Here is a 19,449-nt window from a genome sequence, read left to right as displayed (position 1 = left end):
AATTTTTGGGGGGATGGAAGTTCTCTTAAATAAATTCTTCAAAATAAATCAATGACTGCTTTTCAAAGATATCCTGGAATTTCAAGAGGTACTAAAGAATTCTGAGTTCACAGGAGCTGCCATATCTCTTACTCAGATATCAAAGTGAACTGCTGGGAATTTGTTTGAGGCACTGGCCTTGGATTTCTCATACCATCCTCCTCCTTGTGCCCTTTTGGCCCAAACCAGTTGACTGTCCTCTAAAGGAGTCTCTTCTTTTTGCCCTGAAGTAGTGAGACTTGAAGTTCTTTTCTGCTTATAGCATGTCCCCTTTTCATAAAGCCACTGTTCCAGTAATTCCTCTTGTGTTTGGCCTCTTGCTCAGCTCTGCAGTTAGAGAAAGGACACTCCCATACTGAGGCTGAGTAAGGAGTCCTCAGGCTGGTGGCACAAAAAAACAGAAACAAAGGATTTCTATGAATCAAATGAGAAAGAAGGTAGACACAGGCCGCATGAATGCTATTTTTTTTTTGGCTAGGAATTAGAGGAGGTTCCTTTGACTTGTGGGGCTTGATAGTAACATTGAGAGAAGGGACACTTTTTTAAAAATCCTCACCCAAGGATATTCTTCCATTAATTTCTAGACAGAGTGGGAATAAGGAAGAAAGAGAGAGAGAGAGAGAGAGAGAGAGAGAGAGAGAGAGAAACATTGATGTGAGAAAGACACATTAATTGGCTGCCTCCCTCATGACCCTGAGCAGGGAAAAAAACTGCAACCCAGGTATGTACCTCCCTCCTGGAATCAAAACCTTGACCCTTTGGTCTGGGGGCTGATGCTCCAACCACTGAGCCAAACCAGCCAGGGCAAGGGAAGGGACACTTCTTGAAGACCATCTGTGCCCAGTACCAGGATCCCAGGCATGGGTTGAAGCATGGCAAGGCCAGCTCTCCCTGTACCCTTCTGTCAGAAAATCAGAGTCCCAGAAGCCTGGCCCAGCCTTACTCAGTTTCACTGGGCAGAACTGGTGGGACATATGTTTACTCTTGGTTGCAAGAGACACAGGGAAAGCAGGGACAGGACTCTCAGAGTGGCTTAGACCCAACACGACACACGTGCTGGCACTGAGCACTCTAACTCCCAAGTAAAACTGGTTTCTGTTAATTCAGAAGATGGGTTGGGGACTCGGTCAGACATAGTTGGTGCCTGTCTTCTTTGGTTATACAGTGTGTCATTGTACATCTCCATCACCTACAGTTTCTATTTTATTCATTGTTGTCTTTACTTCTAATGTGTGAGCATTGAGAGGAGATAAATATTTAATCAAATTTTCCTGCCATATGTTCATCATCAAGCACAGTGAGTGGTGCTCAGTAGATTCTCCTTAGAGTTTGTGAACTTAACCCCACTGGTGTGGCTCAGTGTTGGGCATTGACCCATGCACCAAGAGGTCGCCTGTTCAATTCCCAGTCAAGGCACATGCCCAGGGTGTAGACCTGGTCCCCAGTGGGGGACATGCAGGAGGTGGACAATTGGTGTTCTCTCTCATCAATGTTTTTGTCTCCCTCTCTCTCTAACATCAATAAAGAAAATAAATAAATAAATTGTGTACATTAAATAAATGGCCCAGGTCTCGGCTCAAAACAGCCAAGGTCAGCTGAGGTCCAGAGTCCATTGGGATAAATGAAAGAGTGGCTCAGGATAAACAGTAAATGTTTGAGAGACAGTTCCAAGCCACTGACCTGGATGTACAGTCCAAGTTGTCAAAGGACTTTTGGTTCAGGGATGGAAGATTTCCATAACCTTTCAGGAGATGGTGAGCGATAAAGGAGATGCTGGGTGTGACTTGGGTGTTAGTCACAATAGTTGTAAACACTGATGTCTCTGACAACAAACGGCTGTTCAAAGTTGGTTTCTGGTACCTGGGTTCATCACCTTCTCATTTCATAAACACCCAAAACTTACACAACTAGGCCTGCCATGGACCCTTTCCTCATACCTCACCAGATACTGTGGCTGATCCCTGGAGGAACACGAGGTCAGAGGTCAAAACCCCCGGTCACCTGAACTGGAAACTATCCAAAAGGAAGATAAGAAAATGAAGAGTATGTAATATCTGAGGCAGAATTATAGAAAATTACATCACATGCATACAAAGAAATGCTATACAACAATAAACACAGTACAACATGGAGATAGTTTATAAATTCAATACTGAGCAAAATAAGGCAGACACAGAAGAATATATAGAATATGTTTCCCACCAAGTAAAACTTAAAAGCCAGCCAAACTGCAGTGTTCAAGAATATACACTTAGGTGGTAAAATGAAACAGGGAGCGAGCCTTGTTATGACGTCCAGAGATGGTCATAGAGAGGACAGGGGGCAGTGGCCGGTGGCAGTGGCAGCAACTTTTGTTCATCCCCCTGGGCAACAGTCACAGGTGTTAGAGATATTCATTGGATTATACATTGTAGTTCATTGTGCTTCTCTGTATGATTGACTTTAGTAAATAAAGAACAAAGATAGAACATGAAACAAAATAATTACTTATATTCGTGAGCATGCATAAAAATTAATTGAAAATATATATTCCTTTTTTGAGTGACTGGAACGGTAATGGAGATTTCAGGAATATAAGTAATAAATAAAATAACACAGAGTCCTTGCCACAGATCCATGATGTTTAGATTCAGGAAGCTGAGGATTTTAAATAGCTCAGACTCTGAAACTGGGGCCAAGATTGAACAAAGAAAACTTAATATAACAATTAAAAACTAATTATAAGTATTTTGACAATGTTCAAACTTCAAAAGCTCCTCCAGGGCTTCGGTGGGACTGATGTCTCAGTTCCCCTGCCTGAAGGCACACCCCACTCAGGTTTCCTGTGGGCCCTCCCGGGGGGCTTTAGTGGGGCTGAGAATGAAGTGAATGAGCGAGTCAGAGGGCTCTGGTGTGGGGACAGGAAGGCCAGGCTGCAGCACGGGGGCCAATGCACTGGCAGGGCCAGATCGGGGCTCAGCTGGGGGTCTGCTCCCAGATGCCCGATGCCTGACCCCTCCCCTCAATCTGTGGGAGGATGTTCCTAGGGGAGCAGAGAACAGGAATAAGATCTTATCAGTGAGTCAGCAGGGCAGTTCCCCAGAGGCCCCCTGGCCTCATCCTGACCGGCAAGCTCCTGGTTCCTGCACCTGAATGACATTTTCCACAGCAAGTTGGGACACAGCAGACCCCAGGGCATGGCCACTGACTCCTAAGCAACCTGTTTTGCATCGAGGAAGAAGGAACATCCCTGAGTAACTTACAAGAAGTCATCATCATGGGTGTGGAGGCAACTTTGCCCAACCACCTGTGGCTCACTTCATGGCGGTCACCATCCCTGAGTCTAGAGTGGTTCTCATGGTGGGCCCAGGCGGCCCCTGGAGCTGCAAAGTGAAGTCAAGACTGTGGGCTGAAGTCAGGTCTCGGCGCCCTGAGCTGCTGTCCCCTCACCTGCAGGTGACCTGCTGAGCCCCGACTCTCTCTGTGCTCCCTGGTCTGTCACCTCCCTGCTTCTTAGCGCTCCAGTGAGGACCCAATGTGAAGATGGGAGTGAGGGGACCCTGCCTCCCTCCCCAAGGCCCAGGCCCTGCAGTGACCCCAGGAGTTTACTAGTGGGGTTGGGAGTGAGGTTTTGAATCAGGCTTTTCAGGGATCATATCTCCACCTTATTTTCCATTAGCCTCAGACACATGGGAATTCTTACCTCGTAATCCCTCAATTCCCTGCCCCCCACGTGAGGCTAACAGCACCGTCTCATAAGGTTCTGAGGTTTGGCAGGAGTGTCAGTACGGTGGGTATGGAGAGCCTGGCACAGGTAAGGACTTACTAATGGCTGAGACAGTTTTATTCGATGTCAGAACAAACTCGTGGAAGGACTGGGTGATGAATGAACACAGACCATCCTGCCCCATCCTCTTTATGTTCAGAAACTCAGTTTTCTCTTCCAAAGGGCCTGTTTTGTTATGACACACCACACTGTGCCCCACAACTCAGCCCCAGATGCACCTAGGGACAGAAGAAGGCTCTAGGTGTTGTCCCTTGACAGTCACCTGGGATCTCACAGGGAAGTGCTGAGCACACACTCATAGGTGTGTCCCACCCACCTGAGTGCCACAATGTTCCAGGAAGCAGACAGAAACATGGCCTCAGGGCTCCAAGCCCTGGGAGGAGCCAGGCTGAGCCTTATAAAGGGACCAGGCTTTGCCTAGATGCACACACAGCACACGCATCCTTCTCAGTGACACTTCGTCAGCTCCGGTGAGTCTGCCCCTGACCCTTGGCCAGGAAGGGTGCTCAGGGCCAGCGTGTTCTGTGTCTGCAGGAGCAGGGAACCCGTGGTGGGAGAGGATGCAGGAGCCTGGGTGCAGATTAGTGGGGCTCAGCCTGTAATGGGGCTGTGACTTCACCCCACTGAGGTCCTGAGGTCCTCATCCGCTACAGGATGTCTGGACGGATGCTCCCCATTGCGCCTCTGTCTCCGCTGTGTCTAGTCTGTGGAAACATCCCTGGTGGGAGCTGAGTTCACGACCCTCCTCTGCTCCTTATCTTCTTTGATGTGGACTCACAGACTCAGGCCCTGGGTTGGTGAACACCCACTGTGCACCCCAGCCTTGAGGAGAGTGTGGGTCCCTACCCAAATCTTAAAGGTTCTCCTAAACCCAGGCCTGGAATGCCTGTACCCCGTGCTCTGTGGGGAAGACCTGCCCTGCGTGGATCAGGGACGCGCCGCCCAAAGGTTTCAGTCCCCCCGAGCTGAGGGAATGACGCTGATATTCTGCGCACAGGGCTCAGCTCTGGCCTTGGCCAGTGGACAGAGGCCTTGCGTGGTTCCACTTAGCGGCATGACAGCAAGGACCTTTCTCCCAGATCAGGAGCAATGGTAGCTTGTGTTAGATGCCTACACGTGTGAGCCTTGCACACTGACTGGGGCTTTGGCCAGTGTGCGATGTGCGGGCGGCACTGTCCCCGTTCTGTGTTTGGGATCCAGGCTGTCGGTGGAGGTATCAGCTTTGGGTATTTCTGTTTATGTCAAATATGATGCCAAGGCCGGTCCCCAGGCCCCTTTCCCACTGGTGGGAATGGTCCAGGGAAACCTCTGCCGGGGCTCAGGACAGGGCTGTGTCTCGGCTCAGACTCACCTCAGGGAGCCTCCAGGGCCCATTGCATTTAGAGCTTGTTTTCACTCATGCTCCCTGGGGGTCTTGTTCCAAGTGCACAGACCAGACTAGCAGGGAAGTTAGTTTGTCCCTGTGACTCTAACCCTGACATGGACACTGGAGGAGATGGCTCCGATGCTCTTTGAAGAGTGGTGCTGTCCAAATGCTGTGTTTGGCTCGGGTCCCAGCTAAGACTTTAGTCCTTTTCCATGTGGTTGACTCCTACCCTCTCTGCTTCACCTCCTGGTGTCCTGTCCACAGTGGGCTTCTGTGTTTTCCTGCCTCTCCTCTGGACCCTCAGCTGCCTGGGCCCAGGTCCCAGCCTTGGCCACAGCCTCCTGTGAGCATCTCCTCCCACCTCCCAGGGGTGACACAGCTCCCTCTGCTCCTCCTGAGCCTCATTTCCTGGATCCTCAGTCCGCAGCCCCTTGTCCTGATCTAGAGACCCTCCGCTGGGGGCAAGGCTAACAAAGGTCACTTCTTTCTCTCTGGCAGATTCTTCAAAAACCAAGATGAGCCACACTGAAGTTGAGAAGTCCGTGATGGGCATGATCGACCTGTTCCACAGATACACCAAACCCGATGACACCATTGACAAGCCGGGCCTGCTGAAGATGCTGAAGGAGAATTTCCCCACCTTCCTCGCGGCCTGTGTGAGTCGGGTGGGCTCTCAGGGCTGCGTGGGCCCTGGCCTGGCTGAGGACCCTTTGCTGGCCCCGGGGGAATCTCTGCCGTCCGCTCGTCCTCAGTGTTCTCATCTGCGTGAGGGCCTAGGAGGACGTTCTGTCCTGGCTCATACAGGACGTGGGAGATGCTAACAGTGGCGGAGTGTGTGACGACGCATGGAGCCCGTGGTAGTTATTAGGGGCCCAACAGGAGACTAAAGAATGGGTCCCTCCCACTTGTCACACTCCGTCCAGGACACTGAAGCCCACAGGGGCAGGCTCTGCCTCTAGAAGCCTCCGTGAGGGTCTCTGAGATCCAAAGGAAGGTGACTGAATTCTATCGCTGATAAAATTTACCGCCTTTCCTTACAATGAGAACATCATTCGCAGGCCTGATTTAATCTGAGATTAGGATGTACTGAACTGACGACAAAAAGACTGGTCACTGGGTGACAGAGGCTGGGTGAGCAAGGAGGCCCCTGAGCATGGAGACTCGGGAAGCCGAGCAGCAGACAGAGAGGAGGGTTCGGTGAAGGGTCAGAGTCGCAGTATTTGGAGGCCCTGAGTAGGACTGAGGGGCTGGGGCCCTTGACGGGGGCGGGCGGTGAGGTCTGGGCTGCCACCCGGACCAGCCCACTGCTCCGTTCTGCTCCACGCGGGGCCCACTCAGCACGGCCAGGGCTCCCCGTCATGGAGACATGTGGCCCAGGAATTCCCTCAGGGACCTGCAGGGTGATGCTAGTGCCCCACCCCCCACGTGCCCTCCACTGACCCCCCCGGCCAAGCCCTGCGCCCCAGGGGTTCTCTCCCTCTCTGCCTCCTCCCCCTCCTCTTCCACCCACAACACTTTTGAGACTGAATGTGTCTTGTTTTGTGTCTTTTCCCACAGGATAAAAAGGGCAAAGATTACTTGTCCAATATCTTTGAGAAAAAAGACAAGAATATGGATAAGAAGATTGAGTTTTCCGAGTTCCTGTCCTTGTTGGGGGACATAGCCACGGACTACCACAACCAGAGCCACGGGGCACCTCCCTGTTCCGGGGGAAGCCAGTGAGCCCAGCCCAGCCCGGATTCTCCAGAAAACCCTCAAAACAATAAAGTGTTTTTTTCTCCCTTATACAGTTTGTTTCCTGGTTTTCTTTGGCTACTTATGGTGTCAAAACTGCCACTCGGTGGTGACTGTGATGGTGACCTCTCCACGGGGGAGTCACCCAGGATGTGCCAGGGGTGCCCTCCCTCTGGCCTGCAGCATACCCGAGCCCCTCTCTCAGCAGGGCCTTGTCCCCACTGCCCCTGCTCCCTGGTGCAGCCCACGCCGGGTCCCAGAGGGGAGCAGCACACAGCATTCTGCTGGGCCAGCCGTGCTGTCCTCCTCAAGCGTGGATCAGCATCTGGGGAGCGAGGACCTGCAGTGAGCAGGAGCCGAGGTGTGGACACGGAGCCTCTCGCCCACTGCTCCTGCCCAGCCTGACCCCGAGGGCATAGGGGAGATGGCACCACAGAAATAGGGGTTCTATGGAGGGCGTTGGGGATCAAGGGCAGTTGTCACTATGAACGGGACACTCAGCAGTGCCCAGAGGGCTGGATCACTTGTTCTGCGTCCTGGGCTTTTGGGCTGTGTCCTGTCCCTGTGCATCTGGTGTGTTTTAGCCTGTGTGGTGTCCTATTGAGGTGAGAGAGAGCCCCCCTGTGTACTGGGCTGGTCCTCATAATGGTTTGCTGAATGCTGGGAGCTGGGTGTCCGGGGAACCCCATGTGCGGTGGGTGTTCCAGGTATGAGGAGCTCCAGCTGGTCCTGGAGTCCAGCAACCTCTTGGCCCCAGGTGAGAAGACAGGACGGAAGGAGCAGGGAGGAGCGGGCACTAAGGGGTGAGGGGAGAGCTCATTCTGAGTGTGGTAGTGACCGTTCCCTGTGTCTGTCCTGGAAGGGGCTGGCATTACCCTTAGGCTCTTGGAGATCACAAAAGGTGGTGGGAGCTGAGGATTTCCGAACCGAGCATGGCACGGGGCTGCCTGAGCACACGCTGGCTCTCCCCGCAGAGGGTCTCCCCATGGTGCTAGGAGGCCGCTCAGCACCCCGGTATACCCAGGGCAGCACCCCTCCGTGAGGCTCCGTCACCCAGCTGTGTCACCCCTACCTCCTCAGTCTCCTGTAGCTCCTCAGTCAGGCCACATTCTTCAGAAAGGAATCAGGCAACTGTCTCCAAAATCCCCTCTTCCCACCTGCAGGAAACTCGTAGGGTGAGGTGTCTGTCCACGTGGATGACTCCTCTCTCCTCCTCTCACCATTTCACTACCACCTCAGTTCGGAGACCATCCCTCCCTGCCTTCAGGTACACCCCCTCCTGCCTGGACTGCAGCTGGGCAGCATTTAGGACGTGTTGGAGCTCTTCCCTCCTGCTTCTCACTCTGGTTATACTGTCCTTCCCTCCCTCCCTCCTCATTCCACCGGCTCTCAGCTCAGAGACCTGCTGCCCTGGACCTTTCCCTTGTCTGCTGTCAGAACCCTGCTCTGTCTCTGTGCAGCCTGCACCCCGTGATCTGCCAGAGCAACTGCTCTCCACCCCCCAGGGTCTCTGGGTGACTCTCCTGCGGGCCACACCCTCCCTGCAGCCCTCCCAGCCTGAAAGGCTCCTCCGCTTGTCCTCTCTCCTTCTGCACCCCTACTGCCGGTCCCTGCTAGGAACCATCACGCCAGGGCTCCGGCTGCTGTCTGACTTCCTCTGCTCAGCCATCCCTGGACCCGTCCTGGGAACCTAGCTCCTGGTGGGCCCAGTACTTGCAGCCGCACCCCAACACGCCTGTCTGTTTCCTGACTCAGTTCAATTGTTCTAATTCCTCCCTCTGCCTGAAATGTCTCTCAATGCCTCACCTACCCGGTTAATAGAAATGTCAACCTCTCTTTAGTGATTCTTTTGTAGACATGATCTCATTCATTCTTTTTTTTTTTTATCCTCACCCGAGGATATTTTTCCATTTTTGTACAGATAGAGTGGGAGGGAGAGAGAGGAAGGGAGAGAGAGAGAAACATCGACGTGAAGGGACACATCGAGTGGCTGCCACCCGCACGACCAACCAGGGCCGGGGACAAACGGCAACCGAAGTACGTGCCCTTAGCGGGAACCGAACCCGGGTCTCTCTGGACCGCAATTCCGACGCTCTAACCGCTGAGCCAAACTGGCCAGGGCTCTTTAGTGATTCTGATTGGAAGTGGACACAATACTTCTCCACAGAAAAATGTCCTCTTCCTTCTTTATGCTGTCACCCTGAGCCCACTAGTATTATAGGAACCTCATCATGTCATTGTCCGCATATGTCTGTATTCCATCCACAGTCTGTAATATTGTCCTGTAATATTTTTTGACATTTTTTGTTTTTTATTCAGACAGAGTGGGGGAGAGAGAGAGAGACTTGAAACATTGACATGAAAGGGACACATCGAGTGGCAGCCACCTGCACCACCCAACCAGGGCCAGGGACAAACTGCAACCAAAGTGTGGGAACTGAACCCAGGTTTCTCTGGACTACAGGCCAATGCTCTAACTGCTGAGCCAAACTGGCCAGGGCACATGTTCAATAATTTTTATGATGTATTGCTGGATTTGATTTGCTGGTATTTTGTTAAAGATTTTGGCATCTATGTTAAAGATTTTGGCATCCAAACACTGTAGCATCACTGATCTCTAGTACCTAACAGTTCCAGCACATAATACTTACTTTAAAATCGTTTTTTGTTAAAATACATTTGTTCAAATTCTGAACAAATTAACAGAAATAAAAAATGTAAAAACCACCTGGCCCGTGTGGTTCAGTGGTTGAGCGTTGACCCATGCACCAAGAGGTAACAGGTTCGATTCCTGGTCAGGGCACATGCTGAGGTTGTGGGCCGGATCCCCAGTGGGGGGCATGCAGGAGGCGGCCCATCGATGTTCTCTCTCATTGATATTTCTATCTCTCTCTCCCTCTCCCTTCCTCTCTCTCTCTCTAAAATCAATAAAGAAAAAAATTGTTTTTAATGTAAAAACCTCCAGTTTTGAGGTCAGCTGTGAAACTTAGGACCTGGAAAGTGGGGCCAGGTTAAAAGGTGTAACTTGACCTAGTAAACAGCTGCTGTTGAGACCGCAGTCCTGATCTTCCACAATAAGGAGACGCCCCAGGCAAGGCGGGTGGCTGCACCTCCCAGCATCGCTGGTACGTACACGTCTCCTGACCAGCACCGTGGCCTCTAAGGTAGACCCTCGCTCCCTTTATTGCTGCAGACTTCACTTCATCTCACAGTGCTGCCCTCGGTTGCCATGGTACATTACACATCAGGATGACGTGGGTAGATAAATGCTCACTCACCTTCTGGTCCGGTTTAGGAATCATCCTAAAGAGAGCTTTGTGTATGATCCCTGGTGGGCTCATGTCCTCGGTGCTTATGGTACTCGTGTCAACTGTAGGACTATCACACTCAGGATTTTTAAAATACCTGTGTCAACCCAGAGAGGGGATCTCCTTGAGGGCAGGGACCATGTGTCTGGTCCAAAGTTTATACCCATTTGTCCTGAGACGTTGTAGCTTGTGCCCTGGCAGAGCCGTAGACGGGTGTCAGTCCTTCCTCTCCAGGGCGGTCGGAGCGGGCAGAGGACTGACGGACAGGGAGAAGCCGGCCACATGCACAGCCCCGTTCAGCAGCGGGGCTCCTGGGAGACAGAAGGGCCTCAGGAAAGGCCCAGCTGACCGCGTGCTCAGGGTCCGAGGCTGAGGGGCTCTGACGCCCGAGGCGATGCGGCAGCGGTGCCGGGAAGAGCAGAGGGGGCACCCGGGGCCTGGAGCGCTCCCCCTCGGTGCTCTGCATGAACTGGGGGGGTGGTCGGGATGCTGTTGAGTGTGCGTGGAGCCGGGTGGAGTTCCGGTCCCGTGTGCAGGCTGCAGTCAGTGTTTAGGAACCACTTGCTGTTTGTTAAACCCTACGGCATTCTTCAAAGTGGAAGTGGGGGGTGGTGCTTAAGACCACGCTTTGCCCACGTGCTGCTGGGAGATGAAGTCAAATGAAATGTGGATCTTAGGAACAGCCCTGACATAGAGCCTCCCTGCACGAATGCACGGCCCTCAATTCAACCCAGAGTCCCACTGTCCTGAGTCTCGAGAATGTCACATCCTTAGAGCCAGATGGCCCTTCAGAGACAACCTATTCCCAACCCATAACTTACAGTAACACAACGGGGCCCAGAAAAGACAGACTTGCTCAGCGCTGTGAAGGTTGTCAGCGACAGGGGTGACCGCAAGCAGGTTCCCTGGTTCTCAGTGGACACTCGTGCTGTTCCCGTCCCCGGGGATTGCTAGGCTGCCTCCCAAAGTTAGCTGGCAGCTAGGCTGCCGTCCACTCTTTTACCCCTTTACAAATGTCTGCCCCCTTTGTATAAGACTTGGATGCCAGCAATACTTCATGGTAATTATTCCCAAGAATGGAAGCATTTTTGGTCAAAAGAAAGTATGTATGGATCTTCTCACTTTTGCAGCTTGACAAATGGCTCTGAACTGATTCAAGAGTGGGCTTCTATTTTTAGACTGCTAGTAATCAACACTGCTTGTGAAATGCACAGCAAGCTGATTAAGGTCGTCAAATTTTCTTTAATAAATATAAGGTGATACATGAATAGCAAAGAAATACAAACTATCTTTGATGTGGTGGGAACCTCTGATTTCCTTTCCAACAAGTTGGGCCTTCTCCCAGCCTGATGTCATCATGTAAACTGGCCCCTTTCTGAAACAAACAAACAAACAAAAACAAACAAAAAACAGTTTGGCATAAGTATCAAAAGCCTTTTAAAAAGTCCTTATCTCTGAGTAAGCAAGTAATTCTCGTTTTCAGACATTTTTGCCCGAGGATGTAGAGGTACACAGAGTACACAGCACACTCTGATGCTGGAGAATGGTTACCACGAGTTACAGTGAAGAACCGGAACAAGCCCGAGTGAAAATCGTAAGGAAAGACGTTACGACTCCTCTCTACACCGTTATGCCAGGCACCGCAGGCACACGAGCACGGGACTGGGGCAGTGCCCAGCGCGGCCAGGGAAGGCAAACAGCGCTCTGTGGCTGGAGTACACGTGGCGGGCAGCCAGCCCGGCCTCGTGGCTTTGTGTCCCGTGGCTTTGAGGCGTTCGGCATTTACCCTACAGGTCATCAGGAGCCAGTGGCAAATAAATAGGGTCAAAATCTTTGCAGCTGCTCCCAGAGGAGGTAGAGTCTGCCTTACCACGCCTTAGACCTCTGCTGGCCTGTGACTGGCTTTCGGCAATAGAGTACAGCAGAAGTGGAAGTGTGTCCATTCTGGACCCCAGGCCTCACCGTCCTCACAGCTGCTGCCTTGTCCCTCTGAGACCGCTGCCTTGAGATCCCCTGTGAGGTGGCCGCCCTGCCCTGGTGGAGGATGAGAGAGGTCATGTAACGGAGAAATATTTATTTATTTATTTATTTATTTATTTATTTATTCATTTATTTTTATTTTTGTTGTTGCTGTTAATCCTCACCTAAGGATATTTTTCCATTGATTTTTAGATAGAGTGGGGGCGGGGGGGAAGCATCAATGTGAGAGACACACATCATTTAGTTGCTTCCAGAATGACCCCAACCAGGGCCGGGGATAGAACCTGCAACCCAGGTAGGTGCCCTTGACTGAGAATCAAACCTGTGACCCTTTGGTCCGAGGGCCAACACTCTAACCACATCGTTCTGATGTGTAAAAGATGATATGTTATAGAAACAAGTAAGCCTGAATATATTCACCTAGCTATATCCAAACCTAAGTGTTTAAAAGGCAGAATATTTTATTTGGAAAGTTAACATTTCAATGTTATTAATGCTTAGTTTATACTTTAGTGGCAATTAACACTTAAATTTTAAAATGTATAATACATATTACATTACATATAGTCATGTTCTATAATGCATATTTATAAACAATAATTTTGTTTTGTCTTATAACAATATAAAATTTGGTTTACTGACAGAAATAATACATTTAAATTCTTACATGTTTTTCACTTTAATTTCTAAGTTGTTACTGATTTCTAAAGGCAAAGAAAAATTGAAGATCCCTTTTCTAAAACACAAATAAACTTAAATCATGCATCTTAGCTTTAAGAGATCATTCTAAAGCAACTAACCTTTATAATATCTCTATTTTATTGTTATTAACATTCAGGTTTCTAACATAACATTTAACTGAACTTGATAGCTTAAAACTTAGCAGATATAGAAATTGTAGCCCTCTTGTGACCATGAGGGAAAAGCCAAGGGACAACCCTGGTATTGATAAGCCAGGTAATCAATGCCAGCTAACTTTGGGAGGCACAGATACATAATTATGTACAGATACATAATTTCCTATTTATTGGTTGGGTGTTATTACCTGAAGCTGAAAAACACCTGTTACACACGCAGCTGGAGACTTCCAGGACAGTGGGTACACGGGTCTGGAGCAGAGCTGGCTGGACGACTGGGGCACTTTCGGGGTCACCAGCAACAGATGGCAAATATGTTCAAAGAAGAGAATGAGGTAACCCAGGAAAGGCAAGAAATGCAGAGGGTCAAAGTCAGAACTCTTAGAAACACCAATTTTTAAAAGTTGGACAGGGAAAAAGGAGGAGATTGGAATGAAGTGTCCAAAGATGTAGACAGAAGAATATCAGGGAGCTGGTATCACAGAACCCAAGGGTGGAGAGCTCTCAAAGAAGAGAAGCTAGTACCTAGGAAGGAGGTGCTAAGAAGAGCTTTCTTCTTCTGGTTACCTCCTATTTCTCCTTTACAAATCTCAAGTTATGCCGAACCTTTTGGGAACTCCTACGTGTTGAGTATGCACGTGTCCTACCACGGCACTCCTGTGGTGCTGTAATTGCTTGTCTAATGTCTATCTCTGTCTCTCTTTCCGTCCTCCACCACAGATTGTAATTTATCTCTGAATGGGCAGGGATGGTGCCTGTCTTATTCATATTTGCATCTTCAATGCCTGGCGCAATAGCAGGCTCTTGAAAGACTCTATAAGATTAGGGGTCACCACTGTAGAAAGATCTAAGGAAGAGGGGACCCAGGGGAAAAAAAACAGCCATGCATATCGGATGAAACACTATTATTATAGGATGTTAATTGCTTAGTGATAAAAGACTATGTGAGCCCAGCCCCTGTGGCTCAGTAGTTGAATGTCAACCCATGCAACAAGAGGTCACCAGTTCGATTCCTGGTCAGGGCACATGCCCAGGTTGTGGGTCCAATCCCCAGTCGGGGGCATGCAGGAGGCAGCCAATCAATGTTCTCTCTCAACAATGTTTCTATCTCTATCTCCCTCTCCCTTCCTCTTTCTATGACCAATAAAAAAACAAAACAAAAAAAAAAAAAAACACATTTTTTTAAATACTTATGAAAAAAAAAAAAACTATGTGAAAAGGGGAGATTGCAGGTGTTGATGGAGGTGGGTCATAGCTCTGGTGAGAAAAGGTTTGGAATGATGTTGGTACAGACCTAAAAGACGAGTACAACTAAATATAGGCAATGATGACCAGCTGTTCAAAGGTCAAAATTTCTCAGATATAAGAACAAAGTAGGAGGGATCACAATACCAGATTTCAGGTTATACTACAAAGCCATTTTAATCAAAACAGCCTGGTACTGGCAGAAGACAGGCATATAGATTGATGGAATAGAACAGAGAACCCAGAAATGGACCCAAGTCATTATGATCAATTAATATTTAACAGAGGTGGTAAAAGTATACGGTGGGATAAAGACAACCTCTTCAGTAAATGGCGTTGGGAAAATTGGACAGTTACATGCAAAAAAATGAAGTTAGACCACCAGCTTACACTATACACAAGAATAAACTCAAAATGAATAAAAGACTTAAATGTGACTCGTGAATCCATAAAAATCTTAGGCAACAAAATTTCAGACATCATACGCAGCAGAATTTTCATTGATATATCACCTAAGGCAAGAGAAACAAAGGAAAAAATGAACACATGGGACTACATCAAACTAAAAAGCTTCTGCACAGCAAAAAAAACAACCATCAAAATGGAAAGGGAACCCACTATGTGGGAGAGCATAATTGCCAATGATACATCAGATAAGGGGTTAACTTCCAAAATATATAGAGTGCTCATACAACTCAATGAAAGAAAGACAACCCAGTTAAAAAATAGGCAGAGGACCTAAATAGACACCTCTCCAAACAGGACATACAAATGGCCAAGAGACATATAAAAAAATGTTCAATGTCACTAATCATCAGAGAGATGCAAATTAAAGCAACAATGAGGTATCACCTCACACCTGTCAGAATGGTCGCCATCAACACATCATCAAACAACAGATGCTGGTGAGTGTGTGGAGAAAAGGGGACTCTAGTACACTGCTGGTGGGAATGCAGACTGGTGCAGCCACTGTGGAAAACAATATGGTGTTACCTCAAAAAATTAAAAATGGAACTTCCATTTGATCCAGTGACCCCACTTCTAAGAGTATACCCTAAGATGCCTGAAACACCAATCAGAAAGAATATATATACCCCCATGTTTGTAGCTGCACTATTTACAATAGCTAAGATCTGGAAACAGCCCAAATGTCCATCAGTAGACGAATGGATAAAAAATCTGTGGTACATATACACAATGGAGTACTACGCAGCATTATTTACAATCACTAATATCTGGAAACAGCCCATGTCCATCTATTGTATCCAATAGATGAGTGGATAAAAAAGCTGTGGTACATATACACAACAGAGTACTATGCAGCTGTAATAAAGAACTATCTCTTATCCTTTGAGATGACATGGAAGGACCTGGAGAGTATTATCCTAAGCTAAACAAGTCAATTAGAGAAAGACAAATATCACATGATCTCACTTATTTGTGGTATCTAATGAACAAAACAAGGCAGTGAACAAAATAAACCCAGAGACACAGAAATAAGGTATAGATTGACAAACCTCAGAAGAGAGTGGTGGGGCGGGGAGAGAGAAACCACAGAACGTACATGTATGTATGTGTAACCAATGGACAGAGACAACAATGCTGGGGCAGGTTGGAGGGCGAGATCGAGAGGAGAGTGTCAATGGGGAAAAAGGAGAAACATCTGTAACAAAAATAAATTAATTATAAAAATCTCAAAAATATTTTCTCAGATATCTCTTGTTGGGTGGAGTTAATCCCTAATAGGCTCCTGATGATGGAATCAGAACTCCCTGAGTGTTGCATGCATATTTAATACTCCTTTTCTACTGCCTTGATACATGGACAGTTTGGCTGAAGAAAAAAGCATTGCCCCACAATACCTTGTTATTGTTTTAAAAAAAATATTATCCTGCTTGTATATTCTGCTGAGATGTAGAATGTAAATAGCATTCCCCTCCCCTGTATGTGGCTTCTTTCGGGGGCAGGGGGAGGTCTGATGCCTTAGAATTTTCTTTTTCTCATTTTTTAAAATCTATTAGTCTAAGAGGATGAGTCTTCAAGTTGACCATTCCAGTTCTAATTTTCGCAGGTTCTAGACTTTCTCTTCGAACCTTTCTCAATATCTGTTATTCATTGCTGTTCTTTTTGATATTTCATTGCTTTATTCAGTGTCTTGTCTAATTTTAGACAAATAAAGGATGGGGCAAACGTAGGGTTACAGTTCCTTGAATGGAAAACAATGCAATAATTAATAAATAATAATACAAGAATAAACTCTGTTTTACCTACTGAACAACCATAAACGTATTTTCATCCAGGTCTCCCCTGCGTTGCCTCAAAAACTGTGCTTCCCCAAGACTGTCACCTCTGGTCCTCTGCACTGCCAAACCCTTTCCTTCAATTCCCCAGTCGCCAGAGCTGTGGTTGACCAAGGCTCAGTCATGCTCTGTGTGTGTCACATTCTTTCCGTTGATAATTTTACCCGTGTTCCCTCCTGAGTAGGTCCTCCATGCTGTCCTATCCTCTAACGGCATGGTCTTTGCTAATTGCTCTGTTGCTGTTTCCCAGACCTTGCTGAATACAAATCAACTAGAGTTCACAGTCTTCTCTGACCTGTGGTTGCTCATGAGTGGGGGTTCTGATTCTGTTAATCCCTAGCCCTTTGAAATATGTGTTGAGAGATTCAGCTGCCATTATCCTAGGTGACTTGTGCTTTTGATCATCCTTTTCCAGATGTGGAATTTTAATAGCGCAAAAAGGTAGACAGAACCAGAATTATATAACAGACTATCCCTATTTTCATTGGCCAGCTTCAACAAATATCAGCTCATAGCCGATTTGTTTTAATACAATGCCACCCAATTAACTTTTCCTACATTATTTAAAGCAAATTCCAGATACTGTCTCCTGCTTCATCTGTAATTATATCAGTATATTTCCCTAAAGGGCTCTTTTTGAAAGTATTATCAAATATTATTGTAATTATTCATAAATTAATGTAGACTATTTACTGGCATAAAATAGTGTTCAAATTTCCCACTGTTTTAAGTTGGTTTCTTTGAATCAGGATCCAAATAAAATCCACAAACTATGATCACTGAATATGTCTTTAAATCTCTTACAAAATGCAGCTTCCTATTTCCTTCCTTCCATCCCTGACTTGCTCCTGCCTACCCACCATCCCTCCTTCCTCTTTCCATGACTCTTGCTCTTTCTCCCTTTCTCTCTCTCTTTTTCTCTTCTTCTATATTTTTTTCTCATTCATTTGTTAAAGAAACTGAGTTGTTTGTTCCGCAGCATTCCCACGATCTGAATTTATACCAGGTTTAAGCCATTCCTCTGTCCTGCGTACCCCCTCTCCACTGGCTCTGGGGCACCTCTGTCTAATAGAAAGAAAGGGCACGCCTCATCTGTAGTGTAAAAATTTCTAGTAGCCACATTGACATCTAAAATGTTTAAGCACACAACAATACAAAAATAATCTTACACGTTGCTACTTACTGGTACACATAAAGGGAACTATGATTCTACCGAAGTTGTAAAATTGTATCTAAGAGAAAAATATTTATATGGCTTCTTCAGCTTTCAAGTTTACTTTTAAATGAGTTTTAGGTTAAATATCATTAAAAGTCAGTCCCTCAGTCCCAGTAACCATATTCCAAATATTCAATAGCCACATGTATGTAGTGGCTACGGTAGTGAGCTGGCAGATCTAAAGGCTGATCCGATTTCTGTTTGATAAGTTGGCAAGCCCACCGCACATGTGGTGTGTTCTTCCATCAGGAGGCACAGCACGTCCTGTGCAATTCTGCTAATGATGTTTGCAGCCCTTTATGTTCAAGGCCTAGATCCATTCACTGATTATGTGGAGCAAAGTGCTGACATTCCATTGTTATGTATTATTACCTAGAACACTTGTATAAAGAGAAACTTCCTCTAAACTTCCCCTACTTAGTTACTTAGTGGTACTGTTTGTAAAGAGAACTGTAGCTTAATGATCTGGTCCCTTAGCATCCTCTGTGGTGACCGATTAATTTCTTTTCTTTATATTTGTCTTTATTTCTTATCCTGTGTTAATATGAACTCAAGGATTCAAATACATTGAAGTATTTCAATTTCATTGCAATATGTCCTTACTGATGGCCCCACTATTCTCTCTTTCAAGTTGGCTCCTTAATCTTTTTTTTTTTTTTTTTTGTGGTACGTGCCCCTAGCAGGAACCGAACCCAGGACTCTCTGGTCCGCAGGCCGATACTCAACTGCTGAGCCAAACTGGCCAGGGCTCCTTAATCTTTTTTATAAGACCCTACTAGTCTTTGAGAGCTCTCTTGATATCAGTTTAAGGTGATCCTGTCTCATCTTGAAGATTGACTGGCCCTGACCTGGACTCAGCCATTTCTTTGAGAATCTATGCTTTCTTTTTGTGGGAAACAACAGTCCCAAATAAAAATGTATATTGCAGGGTTATTCATTGCAATCGGTTTATTTCTAGGCCTTTCTGATGGACAGAGCTAGGAAATACTCATTATTTATATATATTCATGTATTCACTCACATATATTCACAAACACTGCCAATTTAAATTCAGAACTATGGGGTGTTTTTTGTTTTTTCCCGTGGGTGTGTGTCTATCTTTCATCTGACTCTCCTTTCTCTTACACCAAGTAGTTTTGTTTTTATTTTTTAATTAATTAATTAATGTATTTTTAATCCTCCCCTGAGGATATTTTTCCATTCATCTTCAGACAGAGTGGGAGGAGGAGAGAGAGAGAAACATCGATGTGAGAGGGACACATCTATTGGTTGCCTCCTGCATGACACTAACCAAGGCCAGGGACCAAACCGCAGGTACAAGTTGCGAGCCCTTGACCAGAATCGAACCCATAAGTCTTTGGTCCATGGGCCAACGCTCTAAACCACTCAGCCAAACCAGCCAGGACGAAGCAGTTTTGTTTTTAAAGACAATGGGCTGTGGCCAGTGTGTCTCAGTTAACTGGGCAGCATCCAGAGAACTGAAAGGTTGCTGGTTCGATTCCCAGTCAGTGCACATGCCCAGGTTTCTGGGCTGGATCCCCAGTAGGGGGCGTGCAGGAGGAAGCCAATCAATGTTAGGATGTTTCTCTCTTCTCCCTTCCTCTCTCTCTAAAAATCAATAAACCATTCAAAATAAAT

At 47.2% G+C, this 19,449-nt stretch overlaps 1 protein-coding gene across 1 annotated transcript; it reads left to right on the top strand.

Annotated features, from left to right (window-relative positions):
- Window positions 1-5,686: 5,686 nt before the first annotated feature.
- LOC118637947 (protein S100-A7-like) lies at window positions 5,687-6,893 on the top strand. The gene is made up of 2 exons (XM_036273646.1): window positions 5,687-5,827; window positions 6,729-6,893. The coding sequence occupies exons 1-2, from the start codon at window positions 5,687-5,689 to the stop codon at window positions 6,891-6,893; spliced, it is 306 nt and encodes a 101-aa protein (XP_036129539.1).
- The last annotated feature ends 12,556 nt before the right edge of the window (window positions 6,894-19,449 follow it).

Source organism: Molossus molossus, unplaced genomic scaffold (assembly GCF_014108415.1).
Source record: "Molossus molossus isolate mMolMol1 unplaced genomic scaffold, mMolMol1.p scaffold_m16_p_20, whole genome shotgun sequence".
Lineage (NCBI taxonomy): Eukaryota > Metazoa > Chordata > Mammalia > Chiroptera > Molossidae > Molossus > Molossus molossus.
The sequence above is the reverse complement of the archived record's forward strand: the minus strand, read 5'-3'. Positions and strand labels throughout refer to the sequence as shown.

Excerpts from the sequence above, each read along its gene's own strand:
- LOC118637947 (XM_036273646.1), top strand. The coding sequence starts at position 5,687 with ATGAGCCACACTGAAGTTGAGAAGTCCGTGATGGGCATGATCGACCTG. Across the intron at positions 5,828-6,728 it reads CCACCTTCCTCGCGGCCTGT|GATAAAAAGGGCAAAGATTA; the intron begins GTGAGTCGGGTG and ends CTTTTCCCACAG.